General features: G+C 39.3%; 4 protein-coding genes across 4 annotated transcripts in view; 2 read left to right on the forward strand and 2 right to left on the reverse strand.

The window, feature by feature from the left end:
- stag1a (stromal antigen 1a) overlaps nucleotides 1-7,524 on the forward strand; it is a 39,564-nt gene extending 32,040 nt beyond the window's left edge. Inside the window, 15 exon segments of the mRNA XM_043262822.1 lie at nucleotides 460-530; nucleotides 638-725; nucleotides 1,176-1,256; nucleotides 1,380-1,472; nucleotides 1,555-1,729; nucleotides 2,122-2,261; nucleotides 2,639-2,740; nucleotides 2,825-2,973; nucleotides 3,052-3,180; nucleotides 3,909-4,114; nucleotides 4,242-4,413; nucleotides 5,172-5,285; nucleotides 5,364-5,478; nucleotides 5,567-5,647; nucleotides 6,462-7,524. Coding sequence (XP_043118757.1) covers nucleotides 460-530; nucleotides 638-725; nucleotides 1,176-1,256; nucleotides 1,380-1,472; nucleotides 1,555-1,729; nucleotides 2,122-2,261; nucleotides 2,639-2,740; nucleotides 2,825-2,973; nucleotides 3,052-3,180; nucleotides 3,909-4,114; nucleotides 4,242-4,413; nucleotides 5,172-5,285; nucleotides 5,364-5,478; nucleotides 5,567-5,647; nucleotides 6,462-6,485 — 1,740 coding nt within the window. The 3' untranslated portion in view covers nucleotides 6,486-7,524.
- Nucleotides 7,515-12,661, reverse strand: pccb (propionyl-CoA carboxylase subunit beta). Its single transcript, XM_043262837.1, has 15 exons — nucleotides 12,395-12,661; nucleotides 12,185-12,304; nucleotides 11,763-11,831; nucleotides 11,628-11,684; nucleotides 11,422-11,535; nucleotides 10,650-10,760; nucleotides 10,441-10,549; nucleotides 10,202-10,322; nucleotides 10,027-10,108; nucleotides 9,818-9,941; nucleotides 9,172-9,279; nucleotides 8,965-9,065; nucleotides 8,787-8,885; nucleotides 7,886-7,985; nucleotides 7,515-7,806 (listed from the first exon to the last, which is right to left on the reverse strand). The coding sequence occupies exons 1-15, from the start codon at nucleotides 12,626-12,628 to the stop codon at nucleotides 7,685-7,687; spliced, it is 1,671 nt and encodes a 556-aa protein (XP_043118772.1). The 5' UTR covers nucleotides 12,629-12,661; the 3' UTR covers nucleotides 7,515-7,684.
- Nucleotides 12,662-13,378: 717 nt separating this feature from the next.
- Nucleotides 13,379-18,525, forward strand: msl2a (MSL complex subunit 2a). Its single transcript, XM_043222120.1, has 2 exons — nucleotides 13,379-14,542; nucleotides 15,501-18,525. The coding sequence occupies exons 1-2, from the start codon at nucleotides 14,401-14,403 to the stop codon at nucleotides 16,973-16,975; spliced, it is 1,617 nt and encodes a 538-aa protein (XP_043078055.1). The 5' UTR covers nucleotides 13,379-14,400; the 3' UTR covers nucleotides 16,976-18,525.
- Nucleotides 18,526-19,152: 627 nt separating this feature from the next.
- nceh1a (neutral cholesterol ester hydrolase 1a) lies at nucleotides 19,153-22,080 on the reverse strand. Its single transcript, XM_043253700.1, has 5 exons — nucleotides 21,874-22,080; nucleotides 21,084-21,309; nucleotides 20,902-20,971; nucleotides 20,659-20,830; nucleotides 19,153-20,253 (listed from the first exon to the last, which is right to left on the reverse strand). Exons 1-5 carry the CDS (start codon nucleotides 22,012-22,014, stop codon nucleotides 19,639-19,641), a joined length of 1,224 nt encoding a protein of 407 aa, XP_043109635.1. The 5' UTR covers nucleotides 22,015-22,080; the 3' UTR covers nucleotides 19,153-19,638.
- Nucleotides 22,081-26,078: the final 3,998 nt, after the last annotated feature.

A 26,078-nucleotide genomic window follows, 5' to 3' on the forward strand; every position in this document is an offset into this window, starting at 1 on the left:
AGTAATGGTTATATAACAATTAAAAAAAATTATTATAATACAGATTTGTATGTCAGTTTATAAATACATTGCATATAGGTCAAATTCTAAATATTTTTCAATTAATATTTTACCTATATTCATAATACTTTTTGCAGTATAGATTGGGTCTTTAAACATAAAAATATATAGCTTTCTTTTGCATTTCAAAATGGGAGTGCTTCATACAAGGATGATTATATTTGCAGGTCTGTGACAAAAGACCTCCTTCTTTGTTTGTTGTTGCTTAACAGCTGCGGTCAGGAGCTTGACTATCTCTTAAACATTTCAGTGCTTAGAAATTGCAGAAATGTATTTACTGTTTATTCTGCTCTGAGTCTGTTATTAGCTGAAGTAGAGATTATGAACAGTTATGCATGATTCATAGAACTGTGCAGCTGTTGCTGATAAAACATTTCTGAATGTCTGCCTCATGAACAGGGGGAAGAGGCGGACGACGACGACATCTACAATGTTCTCTCCACTCTCAAGAGACTCACAGCCTTTCACAAGTACGCTGCCGTCTTGTTAAATCACTGCAGATGCAATTTATTTTTGACCACTTGGAGTCATTGAGCCCTAATGAACAAGCAATGTTTCTGTCTCTCCTCTCCATCAGTGCTCATGACTTGACCAGATGGGATTTGTTTGGGAACTGCTACAGGTTGTTAAGGACTGGAATAGAGCAGGGATCTATGCCAGAGCAGGTGCGCCCATCAAGAACATGCCCCGTTCACATTTCAACACAAATTTAAAGGAGCAAAATAAGAAATTACATCAAGACCTGATTTGAATATCTTTTAATAAACGTCTATATCCCAAGTACAAACTTCAATCTGACATGCTGATTTGGTTCTCAAGGAACATTTATTTTAATACATCATGGAAGGATGTGCGTAATCTTTTTATTGCTTTTGTACAGTATTGAGAATTGAAAATGAAATACAGATTTATTGAAGAGAAAAAGATTGTTATACAGTTTACTAGTATTTAAGTATCATTTTATAAAAACGTTTCGCTGCAAAATGTTGTTATTGACCAATCAGAATCAAATATTCCAGACGCCTTTTCCCTTCAATTTTGTACTCGTGATGTAGACCCAGTGATTGAAGATGTTTTCAGCATTGGTTTCATGTGTGTTTGGTTGTGTTTTGCAGATAGCAGTACAGGCTCTTCAGTGTTCTCATTACTCCATACTGTGGCAGCTTGTGAAGATCACAGAAGGCGCTCCATCCAAGGTATGTTAGGCATCTATTTAATGTTTTTACCAGATGGATTTGATGCAGTGCAACTTGAAAAAACTGCAAGCATAAAATGGGTGCTCGTGTACTGATTATTGTAAATATTTTCTTTAATTTCAGGATGATCTCCTAGCGCTTCGCAGGGTTGTGAAGTCTTTTCTAGCTGTGTGCCAGCAGTGTTTATCCAACGTCAACACACCGGTTAAAGAGCAGGTGAGCTTCTTCATTTGTCCTTTACTTTGCTCATTCAGGAAAGATGATTCCCGCTACAATTGTTTCCCATCTCTTCCTCCAGGCGTTCATGCTGCTATGCGACCTCTTGATGATCTTCAGTCACCAGCTCACCACAGGGTCCAGGGAGGGTCTGCAACCTCTGGTCTTCAACCCAGACAGCAGCCTACAGAACGAGCTGCTCAACTTTATCCTAGACCATGTGTTTATAGACCAGGATGATGAGAATCAGAGTATAGGTGAGCCTACAGATGATATTAAAGACAATTACATTAGTGCTATCACATCTAAAATAAACATTTTTGTTCGCGTAATGTGTCTGTACTGTAATTTTATTATGTATATAAAAATTATACACACATGCATGCATATGTTTAAGAAAAATGTCATATTTGTGTATTAAATATATATGTATATCTAATAGAAATTCTATCAATATACACATGTAAATAGTTTCAAAATGTGTGTGTATTTATATATACATAATAAAAATACACATTCTGCATATGCTTTAATAATTTCTGTTTGAAGACAATTGCAAATTTGTGCATATGCTGTACATAGTGAATGTTAAATCACTGTTTTGAATGTTTGACTTGTTAAAGTTAGTGGTTTCATGTTTGTTACCCAGAGGGTGATGAGGAGGATGAAGCTAACAAGATCGAGGCCTTACACAAGAGGAGAAACCTCTTAGCTGCCTTCAGCAAGCTCATCATTTATGACATAGTAGACATGCCAGCCGCTGCAGACATTTTCAAACACTACATGAAGGTAAAATAACCAGTCAGCACCTCTTCTGAAAGAAACTCATTTTTGGCTGTGTCCAAACTGCATTTGAAATCAAGCAATGAGGTTTAAGCACTTACATTACCAGAAACTGGCATTTATAAATACTTCTAGCAAACGTCACACTAGCCGTACACCAAAGTGATTATTTGCCACTGATTAGTTTCTGTTATTTGCATAAAGTTGAACGTTTGTGTGGGAGTGGGAGTGCTCCCACAGCTTGTTCTGCTCCACGTCAATCCCATAATCCCTTATCCAAACATGCCTCATCACTCAGTGCCAGTGACCATATATTGTATACTGTACTGCTGTCTAATTTAGTTGTCAACATTTTTATCTCACTGTTGAACTTCTATGTGTAGTACTACAACGATTATGGAGACATCATCAAGGAGACTCTAAGTAAGACCAGACAGACGGACAAGATACTGTGTGCCAAAACACTCATCCTGAGTTTACAGCAGGTGAGGTGACACCATGGGATTCATCTGCATTATCATTTTAGATCTTGATAATTCTACTAATCCACTTGTTTTTCCGTTCTCCAGCTCTTTAATGAGCTGATCCAGGATCAGGGGCCTAACTTGGACAGAACCTCATCTCATGTGAGCGGCATTAAGGAATTGGCCCGTCGCTTTGCCCTGACCTTTGGCTTGGACCAGATCAAGACCAGAGAGGCTGTGGCCACGCTGCACAAGTACGTATTTTAATTACTACGCACCAAATGGACATCGTATTAAATTCTATCTCTCACAAATATTTTTGCTGTGTTCAGAGATGGTATCGAGTTCGCCTTCAAGTATCAGAATCCTAAAGGACCAGAGTATCCCCCTCCGAATCTAGCCTTCCTGGAGGTTCTCTGTGAATTTTCCTCGAAGCTTCTTCGCCAAGACAAGAAAACAGTGTAAGTTAGTCTGAGGAGCACTTTGTTTTGTTTAGCAAAGGGCTTGAGCTTTGACTTTATTTAGTAAAAAGAAACACCGTAGAATAAAACATCATGTAATCCTTTACTGGGCAAAATTCCTTTTCATTGGATGGAGAACCTAAAAACCTGAACGGAAAGATTGTGTTTTAATGTATATATAAATAACAAAGTATATATATATATATATATATATATATATATATATATATATATATATATATATATATATATATACACACACACTGCCATTAAAAATTTGGAACTGTTAAAATTTAAAATTTTCATGTTTTACATTTTCGTGCTCATTTGCTTTATATTTCTTACAGAAAAAAACTGTAATATTGTGATGTATTATTAACTCTAATATTGGTTTTCCTATTTTAATATACTTTAAAATATTATTTATTTCTCTGACGCAGCACTTAATTTTCCAAGATTCAGTCTTTTTCTGAAAATTCAGCTTTGCTTTACAGGAATAAATTATATTTTAAAGAATAATAAAAAAATAGAAAACTGTTTTTTTAAATAGCAATAATATTTCACAAAATTAGTTTTTTTGGGGTATTTTTTATCAAGTAGATAAGTCTACTATATAAGTTAAATTTGCACAGCAGTGTTTGAATTTTTTTAAGAATTGTATTAATAAAATTCTATTGTTAAATAAAAATAATGTCTGTATCTTGGTGTTTTCCCTTTGGCTCTCTCAGGCACACCTATCTGGAAAAGTTCATGACAGAGCAGATGATGGAGAGGCGGGAAGACATCTGGCTGCCTCTCATCTCTTACAGGAACTCTCTGCTGACGGGTGGAGATGAAGACCGCATGTCCATCACCAGCGGCAGCAGCAGCAGCAAAGCTGGATCTATACGGAGCAAGAAGGGCCGTCCACCCATGCACAAGAAACGCATCGAGGGTGAGGATGCCAGTAGATGTAATCATACAGATATGAGACGGGAGGCCTGTGGGTTGCTTCAGTTGACCGAGATGCCTAAACGTAAGCAGTCATGGGCTGTTTTGTGTGTGGTGTCGTGGTTCTGCAGAGGAGAGCGTGGAGAGCTCGTGGATGATGAGGAATGACGCCCTGCAGACTCCCGGAGGCCTGCAGACGCCCCAGCTCACCTCCACCGTGCTCCGAGAAAACCCCCGGCAAGCTGCTGAGCACCTCCCAGACCAGAACTCTGAGCCCGGCTCTGAATCCGACTACGTTCACAAGTAAGTACATAAATAAAATTGATGTGAAACCTAACCATAATGTTTGTGTATCGTTCCTCCCCAACTGTCTGTGAATACTTCCCTACTATATTGTATGCAAAAAGAAAACAACAGTACATCAAAAAAGTAGTTTGTCTCAATTAATATAATACAAAAAAAAGTTTGTAGCTGACACTGACATATATAATGTAGTTATCCTGTGATTTTTAGATGCAACTTGTATTGTGTTATTTGTATACTATTCATGTATTATATATTATATATAGTGTATTTATTTTACATTTAGTTTTTTGTATATTTCTATCCTGCTTTATTTTCATTTGAGTAAGTTTAATATTCTAAGTTAGTCATTTGAATACTTCAACTTATTTTTTCCTTTTAGTATGAAAATGCTAGGGTCAAGATTATCTATAAACTGTTGTGCTCCAAAACAATGACAACATCGATCAGTGATGTTAATGACGTCACACTGCACTTCAGCTTCTCATCAAACTTTCTAACTTTCAAAACAATCTAATGTTCTCTAGAACCTGACGCGTCCCATGTGGTATAAACTAAATGCTATTGGCTATTTTATAGAAGGGAGGGGCTTAATATGTCCCGCCCTGACTTCCTATTTCAGTCGATGTCAACCCAGAACAATGTTTAAATTAATGAAATCTTTAATATATTTGGTTTTAGTTAACAGTAAGAACACCGGTTGTATTCTGTCAGGTTGCATGTGCAGCGTATCGATTGTTTTTTTTTCTCTCGCTCAGTCCTCAGATCCAGATGTCCTGGCTCGGCCAGCAGAAGATGGAGGAGGTGAACAGGAAAGAGCGCACAGCCATGAACTACATGAAGGCCCGCAGCGGAGGCGTGCGACAGACCGTGTACGTGGAGAAAGAAACATGAGATGTTTGACGTGAGGAACGGCCGAGGTTAATGTTACTTTGATGTCTGTAATCTAGACGGGGTCTCATGGAGGACGACGCAGAGCCCATCTTTGAGGATGTCATGATGTCGTCGCGAGGGCAGCTGGAGGACATGAGTGAGGAATTCGAGGACACCATGGTCATTGATCTGGTAATCAGACGATGCTAGGAAGTAAGAATAATGAAATATGCTGTAGATAGAAATTCCCAATCACATGATCTTCTTAAATCCTCTGCAGCCTCCTTCCAGGAACCGACGGGAGAGAGCAGAGCTAAGACCGGACTTCTTTGACTCTGCAGCCATGATCGAGGATGAGTCGGTAAGAACGAATCCCCAAGGCTTTAACTTATTAATAAAATACAGATTTGCATAATTGTTTAATCAGTTCCAATACATGTTTCTTATTCATTTTGGGGTGACGATTCCAAAAATAGTGGTGCCCCAGAACAGTAAACGTAGTCATATAATACATGCTTTTTGTAGCATTTTTGACTTTGAGAGCCATTTGTAAGACGAGGAAGTCTTATATCAAAGCTTAGAGTTTAACTCAATTGAATTGTGAGTGAATGAATGATTTTGAAGATAATATTTTAAGCCTAAATTTAATTATGGTAAGTGATAGACGAAAAAGCAAACATGACCCAACTACATCCATGCTGTGTTTTACTTCATCCAAATAGTGACACACAATTTAAAAAATTTTTGTAAGTTTGTAAGTTAATTTATGCATTATGTTTTGTCATTAAAACTTTTGAAATTTGACTTTTTTGGTTATTTTGACATACTTTAAAGCTGATCCATATAATGTGTAAAATCACAATATGACTTCTGTGATTGTCAATAAATATATGTAATGCACTTTGTTCTTGGACAGACGAGCAGTATTTTCAGCGTTTCTGTTTGTGGTAAATGCTGCTCCACATCAAGTGACATGAATTTGGGTTGCTTTAGAAATGCAATGTGACAGCCATCGTCCCAGACTAAATTATTGTAGCATTTTAGCAGTCGTCGATCTGTAATCACAAAAAATTGCGCAGCACTACATGCCCATCAAACCTGATTGAATTGCAACTTCAATCATAAAAAGCACACTTAGATATTTCTCAAATGAAAGCCTGTTATTTTTTCCCCAGGGTTTCACAATGCCCATGTTCTGATGTGCCACAACCGATGGAAAAACAGTATTTGAAGTGATTCAAGGGCTGAAGAGACATTCACATGAGAGCGGAAGCACTGGTGTCCAGGTTCAGAGATTCTGGAGCAAACTCTCCGCAAACCCTCAACTGTCCTCTTTTATCAAACGCCGCACAAGAGGAGCTTTTATTCATCCAGAGATTATTTTAACAGATGCGGTCCAGTCACGTCACACACGGTGAATCTTTCTGTCGAACAAGTTCTTTGTCAGCTCATTAGAATCGCACTGGATGGGATTTTACATTGTGGTACAAATTTATCATGTAAGAATGTACGGTCCTATATGTTCGAGATGTACATATTTGTGTTTATCCATCCTACTATGTATATGCCCTGTACAGTTAGAGTATGAAGTCGCTTTTACTATCAGGTCAACGAACGGATTTCTCCTACCCAGACGAGCGCTCGATCTTCGGTCTGAAACAACAGAACTACGGTAAATGAAGGAAGGTGGGTAACGTTTGGTCAGTGTTAAAAATGCAGTCATTATTGTCAGAAAGCCAAAAATCTCTGTGGCAGTTGAAGGGGCGTTACACTACGTATTGTGTATTTTGGCTTGCAGAAGAATTTGAATGGTCAGTATTTTATTTCCAGTAGATTTAGTTCTAATGAGGTGAGGTTTATTTGTGTGAGATGTCTATACGGCAGGGTTTTGGTCAGTTGCTCTTGTCCGGGGCCGCGTGTCGAGTCGGGCCCATCCGAGTATCGCCTCCGTTTAAGTGCTTTATGGTCCTGTGCTATCAAAAAGTGAAATGTTATACCGTCAGCAACATGAGTTTCCCATGATCATCATCATCATCATCATTTTTCCCCTGCCCCCGGTTAGTTTTGCTAGTGTATCTGTAAATTGTACATTTTCAATCCGAAATGGTTTTCTTTTGTACAACCTAGAAATGTACCACTTTCCCTTTTAATGGAAAACTGTTCTAAAACTTTTCTTCAGTGAACTTATGGAAAACTCACTTTTTCAGAAAAAAAAAAAATTAAATATGTAATCATGAACCGTGGGAGTGTTTTATTGATTTGGGAAACAGTGGCGTAATGCATATGAGCGGGGGGGGGTGTAAGGCACAACGAACCGTGTGGGAAAAACACGATGTCCTCTCCAGTCTAGTCACAGATATCGTCATGAAATGCTATGAAACTAGTGTTGAGTTGAGCTTTATAAGGGAATGTTAGCATGTTTTTTCCAGGGGTTGGTCTGTTTCTTGCTGGCGAGCACCTCGAGGTCTCGACAGATCCTCTTGCGTGTGGTCGAGGGCTGAATGATGTCATCCACAAAGCCTGTGAAATAGACGTGAATTATTATTTGGCGATAGCAGACAGGCAGCAGCAGAAGCGAGTGCGGTGTGTGGTGATGCACCTCTGACGGCAGCGGGGAAGGGATTGGCAAACTTCTCCACATACTCTGCTTCAGCCTCCGCTTGATTCTCCTTTCCTCTGAAGATGATTTGAACAGCACCCTTAAAATAAATAATAATGCATATTTCAGAAACATTATAGGGTTTCGCACTTTCTGGCTAATCAATTTCCATGATTTATCCAGCTTTTGTTAATACTGGATGATTTTTTTTAGTTTTAAGAATAGTTTCTGAAAACAGCCTCTTACCAAGGCTACAACATATATATGTTGTAGCCATATATATACAAAAATTAATTTGCTTTGCCATCACAAAAAAAAAAAAACAGTAATCTTGTCTTGACGTTTAAATGTTAAACAGTAATTCAAATTAATTTATTTTAATGACTTATTTTTTTATTTTTTTTATCAAATAAATGCACCCTTGATAATCGAAATGACTGCACATTTTGTGCGTGCATTTATATCTTAAAATATATGGCTAATCCTTCACTGGAAAATCAATGAGCATCATTGTTGCTTTAGTCTCACTATTGGACACCCAGCAAAAATATTTATAGTTGGTACTTTAAACAGTCAACATGCGATATGATCGGTGCTATCCAAACTCTAAGTCAGCAGCACCTGTTTCTCAACTGAAAGCGTGGGCCTCCAGTGTAGAAATGAAACGAGCAGAAGGACATTCTCAAGCAGCATAATCACCCACGAGAGCCAAGCATAGCGATCATTGCTGCAGTGTAAGTGTATACCAGCAGCTCTCTGAACACTCTCACAGTCTTGTGGTTACAGGGACACTTTTATTAGGGACTGCTACAACAAATGTATTTATATGGGATGGGACCGATTTTGATACCTATATTTTTTATTTAGCCATGTCGTTATTTTCAGCCATTTTTTTTTTTACCTTTGCTCCCATCACTGCGACCTCAGCACTTGGCCAGGCGTAGTTGACGTCTCCTCTCAGATGTTTAGAACTCATCACATCATAAGCACCTCCGTACGCCTGGAGACAGAGCATACATTATTCAGTATACAAGACACACACACACACACACACACACACTCATCATTGTGCCTCCTACCTTCCTGGTGATGACAGTAATTTTTGGAACGGTGGCCTCTGCAAAAGCATAGAGCAGTTTGGCTCCGTGTCGGATGATGCCTCCGTACTCCTGAGCTGTGCCTGTGGAAACAGAGCCTCCTTTCAGTGTCTTCTTTGAAAAGAGAAACACATGCTGGTGATTCCAAAAAAAAATGGCAAAGTTAGGATGATGAAGGTTTCTAGACACCTGGAAGAAATCCAGGCACATCCACAAACGTTATGATAGGAATGTTGAAGGCGTCACAGAAACGAACAAAGCGAGCCCCTTTAACGGATGAATTTATGTCCAAACAGCCTGAAAACAGAAGGAAAAAAAATATCACTAATTAAAAATTGCTGTGGAATGCGTTGAAATGAAATTTTACATAATATTCATTACCATTCAGAAGGTTGGTTTACATTTTTTATGTTGTTATTGAGAGATTTTTTTTAATGCTAAGTGTAGTAATAAATATAGTAATATATTTACTAATATTGTGGAAAAAAAATAATCCAATTTCCAAATTTTTTTTTTTTTTTTTTTTGAAAATGTAATTTATTGCAGTGATGGGAAATCTTAATTTTCTGCAGCCATTACTCTGGCAGATAATGTGATCCCTTTTTTTCAGGTTGGTTTAATACACTTCAAAACAAAAGTCTTTACTGTCACCTTTGAAATATTTAATGTGTGTATTGGCTGAATAAAACAGTAAAAAAAAAAAAAAAAAAAAAAAAAAAAAAAAAAAAAAAAGTAATTCTATTCACACACATTTTAAAACAACTACATAACCTTTTTTTTATTATTATATTTCAGATTAATCCATGACCAATTTTTCTTTATATAATTCACTCACCAGATGCCACTTTAGGCTGGTTTCCCACTATGCCTATTGTCCGACCATTCATCCTGGCAAATCCCACCACAATGTTTTTGGCGTAGTTGGGCATAATCTCGAAGAACTCCCTCTCATCTACTATCTGTAAGAGTGAGATGACAATCATAGGAACTGAGTGACAAGTTTTTACCTGACTGTCTGAATCATTTCGCTAAAGATGTACATACTCCATGAACGATGTCCAGCATGTCATAAGCTTTTGTGCTTTCGAAAGGAACAATAGTGTCCAAACCAGGAACCAGCCGGTCACTGAGGAAAAGAAAACGGACATGATTCCTCGTGACTGAAAACGCCAGTCAAGACAGTGTGACTGATGAAGAATTATGCAAATGTATTTCTCACCGAGGATCATGGCACTCGGTGACCGGAGCTGCATCTTTGTTGCTCAGTGGGAGAAAGTTAAAAAAGTCTCGCAAGTTCAGAAGGGCATCAATGTCATTCTCAAAGGCCCTATGAGCAACACCTAAAAGAAAACAAAATCTCTTTATATTGCTAGTGAGACAAGGAAGCATTCAGATTATAGAACTAAATGTGCAATTCCAAACACCGTCACAAAACACAGGCTTAATAAATGGAGCCACCTGACACAGTGGTGTGGGTTTTTGCTCCACCCAGCTCCTCCTGGCTGACGTCCTCATTCGTTACAGACTTTACCACGTCTGGACCCGTGATAAAAAGATAGGAGGTGTCCTGCGGACACGGGCCATGTCATGAAAGAAAGCGTGCCATCAAGGAACAAGTATTCTAAACGGAATTAAATAGGCATTTATACCAATTTGGATTTTCTTACCTTCACCATAAACGTGAAGTCTGTCAGAGCAGGAGAGTACACGGCACCGCCAGCACACGGGCCCATGATGAGGGAGATCTGAGGAACTACACCTGAGGCCATCACGTTCCTCTGAAGAACAAATACAATGGATTACACACAGTCTCCTGGATTACACACACGGCCAGTCAAATGTTTTTGGCAAATGTTACAAATTATTTTTATTTACGATAATTGTTTCTGAGCGGCAAACCAAAATATTAGAATAATATGTTTTCTGTACAATAATGTAGCAGGGGTAATGATAAAAAAAAAAAAAAAAAAAAAAAAAAAAAAAAGTTTGACTGGTGGTGTATGGGGTCAGTGATCAAATGTTCAAATGTTTGAGGTCAGTAAGTTTTTTTTTCCTAAGAAATGAATATAAAGACATTTTTGTTCTTTTCAAAATGTTCTTTTGAAAATATATATACATATATTTTTTGTAATATTTATAGATTTTAATATATATATATATATATATATATATATATATATATATATATATATATATATATATATTACACAGTCTATATGCAACACTACCGTTTTCAGCTTTGCCATTACAGTAACAAGTTGCAAATTAAAAATGTACTGTAAATATTTTTAAAATTTAATTTAGCAATATTACTGCTCTTTTGATCAAATAAATGCAGATTTGGTGAGGGACTTTTAAACAATCCTAAACATTTGTTTATAAATTTCTATATCAAAAGTATAGCTAATAGTTCAATTATAGTTAAACCATTCGGCTTACCAAGAAAATGTCAGCATATCCTGCGAGGGACTCGACTCCTTCCTGAATGCGGGCTCCACCGGAGTCATTGAGACCGATTACTGGAGCTCCCATCATCATTGCCTGGTCCATGATCTAGGAATTCAATTGAAGTTGCGTGTGAAATCTCAGTATTTGTTATGTCTTTCTTTTAAACACAATGTCTTAAGTCAGCAACCAAACCTAACCTTGCAGATCTTCTGAGCGTGAGCTCCTGACAAACTGCCTCCAAACACTGTGAAATCCTGAGAACAGAAGATCATTTCACTCATAAAAGCAGAAGTGATTAATGCAAACCCGATATGAGAAAGCTAGTGTCATACCTGGCTGAAAACATACACCAGTCTGCCATTGATCCTTCCCTGTCCAGTGACCACACTGTCTCCTGGGTACTAAACACACAGGTGCATGTAAAAGACATGGTCCAGTTTACAAAATGACAGCAATTAGTAGCTAACCGGACCCCCCTCTGTAAGTTTGCCACCGGTCCCCAATCCCCTGGCAGGATGTTTAAACTTTTTTTTTCTCTCTCTCTCTCTCTCTCTCTCTCTCAAACTCTCTTTGTGAAACTGAAAAAGCATCATTTTCATAGGACGTATGCAACAGAATGAAATGCAAAAGACGTTATTGCATCTGCACCCATTCGAGAGTTAGGACATTTAACAGTATTATTTCATGACATGCAAATGTAAATTGTTCTTTGTGTATTATGCATTCTTCGAGCGGAGAGGTGGAGGTTTCATACCTTATTATGATCTGCTTCCATGCCAAAGTCAGAACAGCGATGCTCCACAAACATGTCATACTCCACAAACGACTCAGGGTCCAGCAGCAGCTCCACTCTCTCGCGCGCTGTCAGTTTACCCTGCGCCCAGGATTTGAGAGCTCTTCTCAGACTGTTGTGCTTTCATTCGTGTCAGCTGCATTCGTTCTCCTGTAAGTTTTCATAACTTACCCTTTTGTGCTGCGCAGCTATCCTCAGCTGTCCTCCTCCTGCAAGTGCAGCCTTTCGTTTCTTGTCGATTCTCTCCTGCACTGACAGATGGCTGACCGAATAGCATCTTGCATTTTGCAGCGCTTTCGACTGAGTAAGTGCCCCAGCGTACGGAATCTGACCTACACTTTTAAAGGAACACTTCAGACCGTGTAAAAGTCCTAGGCTACTTCGCATTAACGTGTAGGTCGCCATCACTGCTACACCGAGGACACAGGATTTCTGTGGCTAAACCTGTCGCTGTCTTCAGCCAATCACAAACGAGCGCCTAGGTTTTACAGCCAATCACTACTCGGTTAGCGTAGCGGGCGTGACTGGGTGAACCAATCACCGCAGAGATGCGTGAAGTTAGGCGAACTTGATAGATGTAGTCCAAACTAATGTCAACCATGATAAACTACAGTTCCCAACATATCTCGGCTTGAAATAATAATATGTAACTCTAGATTTCTAAATGCATTTGCGGCTGGATTTCTTCGACGTATTAAACGTCGAAGGAAACAAACGCCATCCTCTATATTAAAATGAATTTTCTCCTTTTTTATTGAAACAAGGTTAAGAAAGTAATGTAAAAAATAAAAATATATATATATATATATATATATATATATATATATATATATATATATATATATATATATATATATATATATATAACAGGAAAATATAGATTAGAATAGATTTCCATATACATAAACATTACTGCATAAAATTGTATGACTTATACATTTGAACAAATTTTGGATTTACTGCTTTTCCATAGTTTCACCATATAACACAGCAACTCTTCGGAAATAAATTTGGTTTATTTATCCAACGTGTGAGGTAAAATCTAATAATTAAGCAATTACAAGAATGAAGTAGGCTAGCATGTTTTTCTCAAAGGCAAAAATCACCTACAAATTAAAAGACATCCAGTTTTTACAAGATGACACTTCCAGAAAAGGTCCGATGTTAAAGTCGCAATCATTTATCATTTTAGTTTGCACATCTGATTCATATCGAACTCAAATGCAAAATGACAAGGCAGTGGGTCCTGAGAAGCAGGAAAAAGCACTGAAAAGCACTGGCCTATAGATGCCTCTGCTCGCAGCAGCGTGTGGTTAATACAGTCAGACACTAGGGGGCAGTAATCACCGGATGCTGCGTGTAATTCCAGGCGCTCTTTTACGCTTGTTTGGTATTGTTCCTCTCAGGATGCAAAAGTTAACAGAGGAATAATAAGCAACGAAACTGGCTCTTAGCATAGGCTAATGTATGTAAATATTTTGTAGCGTAGCCGACGCTACGTAAACATATCACTCAAACGGGACTTTGTCACGCTACTCGAGGAGGGAAAAGCGCTCTTATTCAGCAACGCGAAGAAAAGTGCAGATAGTATTAGCTAGCAAGCGAACTAGCAACCAGGCGGATTGTGATTTGTTCAGATAAACTTTAAAAACGCTCGCTGTGGTGGACTGCTTCAAGAAACTATCTGTTGTGTGACACGGCTTTTGTTCTGTTTTTCCATTTTGTGTTTGTGGACCGTTTAAGCACAGAGCTCGCCCCGCAGACAGCAACGCTGCAGCTCGAGGCCTGCCGTGCCTCTCACTAAAATGCCGTTTATTGTCCAGTCCTTCGTTTTTATCACGAAAGCTCTTTCCGCTGAGGCGTCTGGGATCTGACAGCGGAAAGCAGACTCTAGTCTGCGCTGTGCATCTCTTACGCCGGCGCATTATCACCGGACCGACCGTCTGGAGGGTCTTCTCGATATCCAGCAAAGCTTTGACATGTTAACAAGTCGACGACTCGAAGCCGCTCATCTGCTTGCGAGTCATGTCAAATTACACTCTTTGTTTGAGGCGTTGGGTGAAGCCTGGTTGATTGTGTTCTCACAGTTCTCGTGTATCGGGGGTCTGAGCGAGCCTCGCTGTCAGTAGTCGGATCAGCCCGCTTCTCTCGTCCCGGCGTTGACTGATCCCGCCGAGATGAACCCGGTGAACGCCACCGCGCTGTACGTGTCGGCGTGCCGCTCTCTTCTGCAGTGCGACCCGAAGGACCCGGGGACGTACGGAGGGCTGTTTAACGTCCTGCCTTTCTTCAGAGACTCCCTCTCCTGCTTGGTCTGTGGTGAGTGCCTTTTATGTACGAGAAATCGTGCTGTGTTTGGAATCACGCAATGTGATTAGCGTTAATTTAATAAGCTAGCTATGCTAAGTACAGCGTAGCCTGAATGTCTTATTGCTTAAAATATTTTTTTCTTTAAATGTGTTTTTATTAAATATTTGTTGCTGCTCGTGCTGTCCAACGATTAATCACATCTAAAATAAGTGTTTGTTTGCTTAATATACGTGCATATTACATGCATGTAAGAAAAATATTTATATATACATATATACATTTTATATATGGTAGATTTTATGAATAGAAATATGCAAATGTAATTATTTTCTAAATATACTGTATGTGTGTTTATATTAATAATAAATATACACAACACATATTCTGTAAACAAAAAGCATTTATTTTTAGATGCGATCAGTCTCACCTAATCCTAATTTGACAACAAAACGATCTTCTCTTCCCATGGATATGCCGAAACACTATTTCAGCCAATCAGCATCCAAGATTGATGCTATCTGCTATGACAGTGCCCGCCTACTTTTCAGCAGCTTTTGGCTTTCTACTATTTTTCTTATCATTTTTTAATTATGAATAAAACCAATCAACAACTACGAGGTGAATCGCAGCATTTGTTTATAAAAAAGATTATTTGAAAATCAGACTGCAGTCCTATAAAGCATTGATATAGTGATTAAATAAAAAAAATATATGGAAAAATATAAATCTGATTTGGCCTATGTATTTAGAAACAATATTTTCTGAGTAGCCATATTATGCATACAAATATATTGATAAGTTTGAGAGAATAGGGATAGTAGCACAGTAGGCCTGTCTGTTTGTAAGTTGTTAAAAAAATTCAATGGAGAAAATTAAAAAGATTTTTCTTTTTTGCATAACTGTTGCAAGATGTTATTTGACTATGGTTGATTGCTTTAATTGAATCTATTGTTTGTTTTCTATCTAGGGAATTTGCTTCAGGATCCAGTTGCTCCCAAAAATTCCTCCTGCCAGCACTATGTTTGTAAGGGGTGTAAAGGCAAGAAAATGGTATTGAAGCCATCGTGCAGCTGGTGTAAAGACTATGAGCAATTTGAGGAGAATAAACAGCTCCAGATTCTGATCGAATGCTACAGGAATCTCTGCGAGTGTGTCTTGGTGTGTGTCACAACAGAGCAGTGTGCCTCGGGCGTCAAGGGTTACCCTGAGGTCATGAAGATGCTGGAGGAAGTGTTGGGGCTGAGTCAGGAACAAGAAGACCACAGTCCTGTCAAAGACACTTTGGATGTTCCTAATCTCAAAACGGAGACAGACCCTTCGCAAAACTCTACCGACGTCAACTTGACTGATTCGGACAAACCCTCTGAGCAGATCCAAGCTAAACTAGAGCCCCCTGAGCCTGTCGCTGCCGACGGATTTCAGAAATCTGACTCAGAAAGACACATGGGTACTAACAAGGTGAAGTGCAAAGTTAGTCAAGAGACGAGCGTAGACTCGTTGCAACTCAGTGCAGAGAGCATGAGCATCCAGGAGGACCTCAAACCTGACTTTACGAGCAAGGAGTTGATGTGGGGACAGACTAAATCGACACCCGAGCAGTGTCAGGACTCATTACGGTTCCAAACCAGCGGCGCCCTTGCACCGGGACACCCACCCCGACCTCAGACGGGCCTGACGGGCCTCGCCACAGCCCACAGAAAGGTGCGCCTGAGCCTAAAGCGCTCTCGCTCTGAAAGCGACAGCGAGATGCTCCAACCTCTGCCCATCACCAGCCTCATCCAGGGGCCATCGGTAGCGGCCACAGCTCCACCGAAAGCAGCGTTTGAACCCAAAGCGCCCTCCCCGCCTGCTGTCGTGCTCACTAACGGGGGCGTTTTGAAGGTTAATAAGGCCGTGCTGGATTCAACTAAAAACATCCAGATAAACACCGACCCGGGTAATAAGAAAGTTCAGGCCAAGTCTAAAGTGGCAGTCCCGAAAGCGAAGGCCAAGGCGAAGGACAGGCTGCTGTCAGCTAGCGTTTTAGCGGGACAACCAGGACAGCCCCCTAAAGTCGCCTACAAAAAGACGCAAGAGAAAAAAGGATGCAAGTGCGGACGAGCCACTCAGAATCCAAGTGTTCTTACCTGCAGGGGTCAAAGATGCCCCTGCTACTCCAACCGTAAGGCCTGTTTGGACTGCATCTGCAGGGGCTGCCAGAACTCATACATGGCCAACGGGGAGAAGAAGCTGGAGGCTTTCGCCGTGCCCGAAAAAGCCCTGGAGCAAACCAGACTCACTCTCGGAATCAACCTCACCAGTATTTCCGTCAGAAACGCTGGCACGAACGCTGCGGGGGTTCTCAGTCTGTCCGCAGGTTCCCCGATGGCTTCTTTCCTCACGTCCAGCGCAGACGAGGACCAGAGTTTCGAAGACGCTCTCGAGATGCATTTCGACTGTTAGCTGTCCTGCTACTGATCTCTCTCTCTCTCTCTCTCTCTGTCTCTCTCTCTTTCAACCGTGGTTTATGTCGAACAGAAATTGTTTGCCAAAACTCTTGTCTGTAGTTTTCATGTCCGACCTCTACCATCACACACGCACTGCTGTAATGGAAAGTTACTGTGAAGCTGAGCGTTATGGCATATTTAGTTTTTACTTTTGAAGGAACCGTTCGCTTTTTGCGCGGCTGTTTTACTCGCAGTGAACTTAGGATCTGATCAACGACTGTTGTTTTTTTTTTTTTTTTTTTTTTTTTTCTTGAAACGTTCGATGACCCAAACCTTAAAATGAATTTGTGTGATAAGTTTCTTGGGTCACACACACATAGCTCATCATAAGCTGTCCCAAAGCGGTGATTAATGTGTTTACATCCTGTGGTGAAATTTTGTTTTCAAAATTATTTTTTAAATATATATGAATATATTGCTTCTAAACATTCATCGGAGGTAAAGTTATATACAGCTGTCTGTAATGCCTGTTAAACGTCAGATAAAATAACAACTTACTAACGGTGGAAAATGTAGCACTTAGTCCCAATAGTGTTGATAGGTTTAGACACCTGTCCTGGTTATTTTTATTTCATTTTTTTTTTAATAGATGGTTCCTTATTTTTCTGAATGGGAAGTAGTGCCGTGTCACTTTTTAATTCATATTCCAGCTTTGAACAAAAGACGTTTCGTAAGAATGATGAAGCACAAATATGTCACAAAAGCTATATTCCTCGGACTTCGAGAGACGCCGATGCGTTATATCCTCACTATCGTTCATTGTTCGTTCGGACTGAGCTGATTGTTTTATCATTACAGTATCTGCAAAGATTTCTCAAACAAGTGAATGTAAGTGTGTTCGGTGCGATGCCTGAGAATGTATTCGAGGCAGTGATGTTTTTAAAGCAATATAAGAATGAAAATGTTAGATCTTATAACCCCCACGCAAAGTCATCATATTTGTTTTGATGCAAACTGTAAAGGAGTATTTGGAGATGTTATGTTGAGCCCCTTTTAGCACTCGTTCATGCCTCTTTACTCTGATCCTGATTAGTTGTGTTTGTCTTGAGGTTGTGATGTGATTACTGTTCTAGGGACCAAAACTAGAAATACGTGTTGAGAAAGGTCAGTGAACACGTGTTTACTGTTACGCTGCGCCGTTTCTTGTCTTATGTAATGAAGCGGGGTAGACAGTGCTTCATCCGTATCCTTAAATATGCTTGAAAACTCTATCAGTAGGGCTTTGACCAAATATCGAAAAGTTCTTCTAGTTCAGTCTCGGATCTTAGTGGGATATCGTGTTGTATTTTCAAATCGTATAGTTTGGTAGCGTTGTTTTATTCCTCCCTTTGCTTTTCAATGGTCATTACTTGAACTCAGATTTTAGTTTCTCGATTATTTTTTGTTTTTTTGAATTACTGGAGAACCTCTTATTATTGCTGGTTTATTCACTGCCACATTGAAATAATGAAAATTGCAGAAAGCGACAAAAATAAATTATAGTTTTTTATTTCTTGTTTTTCAAAACGGTGTGTTGCGTCCTGTGTGTGTGTGTGTGTGTGTGTGTGTGTGTGTGTGTGTGTGTGTGTGTGTGTGTGTGTGTGTGTGTGTGTGTGTGTGTGTGTGTGTGTGTGTGTGTGTGTGTGTGTGTGTGTGTGTGTGTGTGTGTGTGTGTGTGTGTGTGTGTGTGTGTGTGTGTGTGTGTGTGTGTGTGTGTGTGTGTGTGTGTGTGTGTGTGTGTGTGTATAATACAGCTCAAATATGATTCATATTCAGGTTTAACCGCTAGGGGGCAATAGTGCTACATTAAATTAATAGCTGTAATTCTCATTCAAACGACAAAATGCACATTTTTGGCATAAGGTCAATTTAAATTTGCATGATTGCCCTACAGCTATTACTTTTACAATTACTGAAAAGTTGATAATTCTTGCACCACAATATGTTTTTTTTTAACATGCATCATTCTGATACATGAATGTAGCTACAGAACATTTTGCTTCCAACTTTTGTCATAAAACACTTTATTGTGCTGATCAAAGGAATAGCTAACCTAAATGCTGTTGTTTTAAGTATAACAGGTGTAAGATTTAAAAAAAAACATGCATATATATATATATATATTTGTTCTAGAATAAGTAGGCAAAGTTTTTGTTACCTTTAATTGCAGCTTCTATGCATGTTCCAACTTTATTCACAATAGGAAAATGATAATTCATTTCAGGTCTTTAGAGTGAAAGTATCAATTGAAATGCATGACAATATGGCTTCTGTGTTTGTTAATGCAATAGACGTTAGTAAAGACGAGCACAATTTGAATGGACATGAATCTTACGATCACTTTAACTGCTGATATAGCATGGGCACATACTTGTGTATGTTAACGGAGTCACAACAGAGCATCGGTTCAAGCTAAATTCCTTTGTGGCTCTTATAACCCCTCATTTGTTTCTTAGTAAATTAGTTATAAAAAATATATAAACCTAAACGTGTTAGTCAATATTTGAAATTCCTAATACTGTTCTTTTAAAATACAAGAACATAATTTCTTTGATCGATGCACAATACAAATCCTCTGTTGTGTTGCAAAAGATTGCATCACAGTGTGCCAAGTCCCTAACAGACAGATTTTAAATACAACTACAAATGTTCGTCAAGCCAAGCGATATAATTCTGCACCGCCCTTATTCCCACAGAGAAGTAGCAGGGCCAAAAAGCAAAGCTCACGCAGCCGTGAAAACCATCTTCGTAATGTTCGTTAGTGACAGAGACCCCTGCCAGCTCCAGCCTGCGAGCATACATCATCCCATCGTCCCTCAAAACGTCATGCTCACCGGTCATAATGTAAGCGCGCGGCACCTTACGCAAAACCTCATCCTCCGCCAGTAACGGAGCAGCTCTGGCATCCAGGAACGCCGGTATATCCTTTGAGATACCCAGAGAGCCTGACTTCGGAAACACGGGCTTATAATTCTTTATCAGTCGTTCGGGGATGAGAGTGGTCCAATCCAGTTTTGAACGGATCAAGGGCATCAGGTTTCGGTCTTGGGCTGTGTGGTTGTTTATCATAAGAGAGTGCATAAGGTCAAGGTCGGCACCTACGTACTCCAGCCAAAAACGGGCCATTAACCTGCGATACAGGATGGGGACATTGTGGTTCTGCTGATAGGAAGCTGTGTTGAAATCTAACGCCTGAAGCACGGGGTAAACCAAGACCTGCACTTTGAATTTCACAGTAGCGTTGTCTATTCCATTCTAGTGAGAAAAAAGAAACATGTCGATTAGCGTAAGCACGTCTCGCTAGCGACTACGTTTAGGCTCCAACATATGAAAGTTCATACAAAAACTATGTATTTTAATGTTAGAATAAAAAAAAAACTAACTATTTTATATGTAGCCCGTTTCCACATGTCAAGATTTTCAGTGCTCACCGTGACCCTGAGTTCTGAATAAATCTTTGAGTTCTCAAAAGTCTAAATAATGATTCTTTTCACTGGATCTGTTTTTTAATGATCGCGTCACAGTGGTCAACAGATCGTATCATTTTCTACATAAAGCCGCCTTAGGCTTTGGGTGTCCATGGAATATAGCACACAAACATTATGGGCTACAGCTATATCTGAGGTGTTTTTGCAGGTTTTGTATTTGTAAGCAGTGTACCCGCTGAGCGACTGCGGCGGCCAGGTTTCCTCCAGCACTGTCTCCACACACGGCCACTCGCTCCGGATCGACCGAATACTTCTCCAGCACTTCTGGCCTCAGGAAATGCTTAGCGGCCCTCACGCACTCGTCGTACTGCACTGGGAAGTGCACATCAGGAGCCATGCGATAGCTGCACAAAATCAACCCTCAGCAAGGCTGATCAAAACCGCAGATTTCGATTCGAACGAGACTAATACTCACTCCACAGTCACAACCACTGCGTCCAGATCAGCTGCCATCTGTCTGCAAAGACTGTCATATGACCCCAATTCTGAGGGCAAATAAAGCAGTCACATGAAAACAGCTCACGTAGGGTTTTAATGAGTACGACAGCATTTCATCAATAAGTATATAACGGTTCACAAGGAAACACTTGGACATACTTGGAGCGCCCAAGGCCCATCCACCTCCGTGGATGAACATTACTGATCTCCTCAGCTTTCCGTCTTTGCTAGAAGGCTGATATACGCGTACATGCACTCCATCAAACAGGATGTCTTCGATCTGGATCTCTTGGTTCGTGATCGGCACCAGACGCTCAAAATTGACAATGGCAGAGTTGATAACGTGGACTCTGTGGCTCACTCCCAGCGAGTGAGCAACATCTCCCTACAAAACAAAAGGGTCAGTAATCAGTGAACCAAACTAACCGTTCCCCTCATTATGGTTTTGAAATGCAGTTTGCATTATATTTTTGGTGCATTCACAAGGAGAACAAATGCCAAGGCATTGAAAAAGAGGGTAAAGTTCATGAAGGCAGTGAATAGGGAACATTTTATCCTGCTCTTGGGTATTATCTATTGTGTTGCCAAGTTGGACAAAGTTAAAACTGAACAGGCAAATCAATGTCATTCTTTAACAACAGATCTTCAGAAACAGATGGTCCTCTATTATTAGTTACTGGTGGATGTTGTCAGGTTTTATGTTGTTCATACAATGTAATTTTATCAGCTCTGGTTAGATTTTAGGCACTCAGTGCAACAATAAGTTAGGTTTCACTTAAGTTTAATACCAAAACAAATATACAAGCTTATATTATTACTATAAAGATTTAGTTGAAAATACATATGTCCTCCAATTAGGAAACACAGCCTGCTGTTTCAGTTTAGAATAGAATAGAAAAGCTTCCCAGTCAATCATCTCTTCTTCTGCTGTTTAAAATTTGCTACTTACCATCATCACAACTCCCCTGAATGTGGCATCCAACACCATCAGTTTCCATGGTTCTGAGATTGTCCTAGGTAATGGGATGTAGATGTAAAAGGCAACAGCTATTGCTAATAACAAGGTAATACCGCCAAGCAGCTTCATCATGAAGTGATGTCTCTCTTCTTTTCTCTCTGCAGCTATCAAGGGGTTAGACAATATGACATTGAGCAATTCTACAAAGATTTTTTTTTTTGAAGTTACTGTTACTTCCTGTGAAATGCCTAATAGCATTCTGGGAAATGTAGTCTTTATTACATGCACAGAATCACTGCATACTGCGCATACAAAGATAATAGTGCAAGTGCATATTTAACGCATTATTTAATGCGCATTCATGATCACTAATTAGGTCATTTCATTTCATTAAACTGTGAAGCAAAGAATTAAAAATTTGCAACACGATATAATTTCATGCTCCAATACAAATGTAAAAAAATTTTTTAAAGATCAGAAATCGAGTTAAGATTACATTTAGTGTAAATGAGTATTGTGACATTTTTCCAGCGATATTAGGCGTTGATTAGTTTTACTTTTTGACCTCGATAGTCATGTCAAGTGTCCAACACTAGAGGTCAGTGTTGTTATGAGGAAAAAATCCTCACGCGACCGCTTACATATGAGGACTACAGAACATTTGTTCGGTTAAACCTTTAATATGAACAAATGCTAATAAACATTAAAACACTGCTGTGACAAGTCCGGTTAGTCTCAAGCAGTACGTGTAGCAGGGTTAAATTCATGTATAGATAAAAAGAAATAGAAAAGAAATAGAATACAAAGCTATAGTTGGGTCAAGTGTAGATGAAAGAGACGTGTTTTGACTTTTTAGCCGAAGATGAAGATCGAGTTTGAGGCAACAGTTAATATAAAAGTCTGTGAAAGTGATTTTATGCCTCTTTAGGGCAGACATACCGTTCACTTGCAGAACGACATCGTGATAAATACACACTAATTTTGTGTAATTGAATCTACGAATTAAGACAGTTTATTTTAATTGTATTAAGTAAATGAGTAAGAAGCCATATTGACCAACAGGGCTGGATACTCAAGGCTGATACGGTAAATAGTAAAGCAGTGTCCTGCTTAGAAAAATCTGATGTTGCATTTCGTTACAGCTGACGAAATGGATTGTGTCACAAAAATTACATATTTAGCATATGCCAAGTGAGTAAAGTCTGTGTTGAGCTGAAAACCAGACAGGTTTTAATGATAGGTTTGAGTTTACCATAATCTCTCCTCACCGCAGTCCATGTATGCAGTGCATGGGCACTGAGCTCTTCTGTCCAAACCATCCCTAGCCGTTCAGGATTTTTGTTACTTCTGTGCAGTGATTATTGTAATTGGAAAAAGACTGTGGCTAGCTCAGCGAGGACTGCCAAGTCGGAGGAAAAGAGGGTTTTTGCAATACACTGGCCTCTTTGGTCTTCATAACTGTTGTTTCTGCATTATCTATCATCGCTCCTCTCTTATTATGAGACAATTGAGGCTTGCAAATGTTTGCTTTTGTTAAACGATTTTGGTTTAAAAAATATCTGCTGAGGAGACGTCAAGGATGGAACGACGTCGAAGCGAGGAACCCATTTCAAACTAAATTCGAAAAAAAAACTCTCAGTAATCTACAGAGCAATGCTATATCTGTATGAAAATAATTTTCTTCAGGATAGCTAGCATACGGCTAGCACTGAAAGTAGATGTTAGCCTGTGGCCTAAATATCCATAATAAATCAAACTTTTTCTAAATGAAACCATCTGTGGTGTGAAAATAATTTTAACGAGACCAAAAGTATTATGACTACAGGATTATAGGAGGCTTTAAAAGACTGAAAAGAAGAATGATGGTAAACACATGCTCACACCATTAAAAACAATCACTGCTGTCTTTCTTTCTCAGTTAGTGATCTGTGCTAAATCAGGTTAAAACTCAAAAGATCATTGTGCTTACCTCCAACCTCTTAAACACAAAATGCCACGAGAAAATTCAGCTGTTACACCTGGACCTACTTCTTGTTTGTGGCCATCTCACCACTAATTTTTGCTTTTTAAATGACATTTAAGAGACGTCATATCCCCCACAAATGAACAGGGGAGTTACTTCTTCAAAGGTGTGGACACATACCAATGACTAACATGAGGTTTAAAGTGGTCAAGCTGGTTTTGAACATGGAAACTAGTTAGACCAAGGGGTCTTGCCAGCTTTGTCAAAATGCTCTAACTTGGTTATACCAACTGAGATGTTCAGTCAAATTGATTACAGTGGTGTCTGAAAAAAACTCAAAAATATGATGTAAAATCAATACAAAACATTTCAGAATAAGGTTTTTAGCAGTGTTGCCAAGTCTGCAGATTTCCTGCAAAATTGGGTACAGCCTTTCCATGGGCTAATGTAATATTAACGTGATATTTAACCACTGCAATGTGACTTGGAATCATGGAAACCCTGACAAAATACATTTTACCCCACCAGAATGGAAATTATTATTAGGACTTACAACTGAAAAGCGATTGAGCTAGTTTTGCATTAGTTTTGAGAAGCAACTGGGAGGGGTTTGCTGTGAAAGCATGGCAACCCTGATTTTAAGGCCACTGAGAAGTTAAACTGTGCCATTGATGTGACTCTGTGCATGCAGTCAGATGTCCTTTTATGAAAGGTCAGGTGCTCTTTGGATAATTTTAAATCATGCAGGAGAACATAATCATTAGGTTTAACAGAAACTCGAAAAGTTCATGAGCACCAGTGCTGCGCTCAACCTGATTTTCAATTACAGACTTTTGGAATCCACTATATTTTTCGAGTTTTGAATAAGCAATTTGTTCATTTTTTGTATTTTTGGTTATCTGACAACAGTTTTTGTTTTAGTGCAGATGAAAATGAACAGACTAAAATGTTTCACTATCCCTCTTAACAAGTAAATCGTCTCTTCACACATAATGGTTAATCTATTGTTCTCTTCAAGTGACAACTGGCATGGTATAAGTGAAGTAAACAAGCAATACAGATTACTTTTAACCAGATCTCCTCCGTTGGACATCAGTTATGAGCACTGAGGCCAGCAGTAGTACTGAAGGTCTGGATGTTTTTTGTCGCTGGCTCATGCCATTCCTGTCCTGTTCTCAGTCAGGGTTGCAGAGTTCTCGCCGGTGAAAGGTACAGCAAGGGGGACAGTGACCCTTTCAGACTCTTCTTTGGCTCCAAAATATGCTCCGTGTTGACAGGTTGACTGATCTGAATCTTGTGTTGTAGAGACACAGCAGATTTTGAGAGGTTAGTGTCAGGATGGCATAGACTGGAATGAGGAGACATGGCCTCTTAATACACAGATACCACACAATAAAACGTACGGTTACTGATAAGATTCAATGAATAAACGCAAGTGAAATCAAATTCTGAGGTTTGGAAGCGTTCAAACTTGGCGACATGCGTTTCTATTTTATTTACTGCTTTCATTTTCTCACCAAAAATCGCCAAATTAAATACAAATTTGTTTTATTTTGTGAAATACCTGATGCATCGTAAAATTTACCGTAATCGTAAAAAAAACACCCATTTAGGGAGCAACACACACAACATCACATCAATGGAAAGAAACAACTGTAAAAAGACTCACACTTGCTTTATAAGCTTTGATAATGGATATTGGCAAAGCTATAGAAAGGCAAATCCAAGGAAACACCCATGAGAAGAGATGTGAGACAACTAGAGAAAAAAAAACTACCATAATTCCCTTCACATGGTGTTACTTGGATCAGTAACACTTGGCTCTCTGAACAGCTTGTTAAAAAAACAGGAGGCTTATTTCTCCATATGGGGCATCTTTTATACACCCTGAACGAGAGACAGAGATTGTTTTACTCACAATGACATCATCTCTCATCATGTTCCTCTGGGCTGGAGTTTGCACTGCTGGCTCCAATCAGCAGAGAAACATCGGCCAACCTTCATTCACTGCAGCTCCATCTGAGAGCAAGGAGAAGGACAGATGAAGTCACAGAAAGTCCTTAAAAGTCAAAAGACTCCTTTGTCCAGGCCCTTAGTGTGTTAATCCAAAGCAGAGCGACTTTAATGAGTTTTTGAGATTAAAGTTCTTTGATACCCCTATCGGCAGCTTTGACTGAGAGTCACCGAGCTCTCGTGTCCCGTGAGAAATGAAATTTAGAATCTGAGCACAGAT

The sequence above is a fragment of the Puntigrus tetrazona genome, chromosome 2 (assembly GCF_018831695.1).
Source record: "Puntigrus tetrazona isolate hp1 chromosome 2, ASM1883169v1, whole genome shotgun sequence".
NCBI classification, from domain to species: Eukaryota; Metazoa; Chordata; class Actinopteri; order Cypriniformes; family Cyprinidae; genus Puntigrus; species Puntigrus tetrazona.

Bases quoted from the DNA above. Each gene is read 5' to 3' on its own strand.
- msl2a (XM_043222120.1), top strand. From the start codon at position 14,401: ATGAACCCGGTGAACGCCACCGCGCTGTACGTGTCGGCGTGCCGCTCT. The intron at 14,543-15,500 runs GTGAGTGCCTTT...TTTTCTATCTAG, and splicing joins CCTCTCCTGCTTGGTCTGTG to GGAATTTGCTTCAGGATCCA.
- nceh1a (XM_043253700.1), bottom strand. From the start codon at position 22,014: ATGATGAAGCTGCTTGGCGGTATTACCTTGTTATTAGCAATAGCTGTT. The intron at 20,831-20,901 runs GTGAGTATTAGT...GATTTTGTGCAG, and splicing joins GCAGTGGTTGTGACTGTGGA to CTATCGCATGGCTCCTGATG. The intron at 20,254-20,658 runs GTACACTGCTTA...TTTTCTCACTAG, and splicing joins CCGCCGCAGTCGCTCAGCGG to AATGGAATAGACAACGCTAC.
- pccb (XM_043262837.1), bottom strand. From the start codon at position 12,628: ATGGCGACCTACACGTTAATGCGAAGTAGCCTAGGACTTTTACACGGT. The intron at 10,550-10,649 runs GTAAGAAAATCC...CCGTGTCCGCAG, and splicing joins ACTTCACGTTTATGGTGAAG to GACACCTCCTATCTTTTTAT. The intron at 7,807-7,885 runs GTGCATCACCAC...TCTATTTCACAG, and splicing joins CTTCCCCGCTGCCGTCAGAG to GCTTTGTGGATGACATCATT.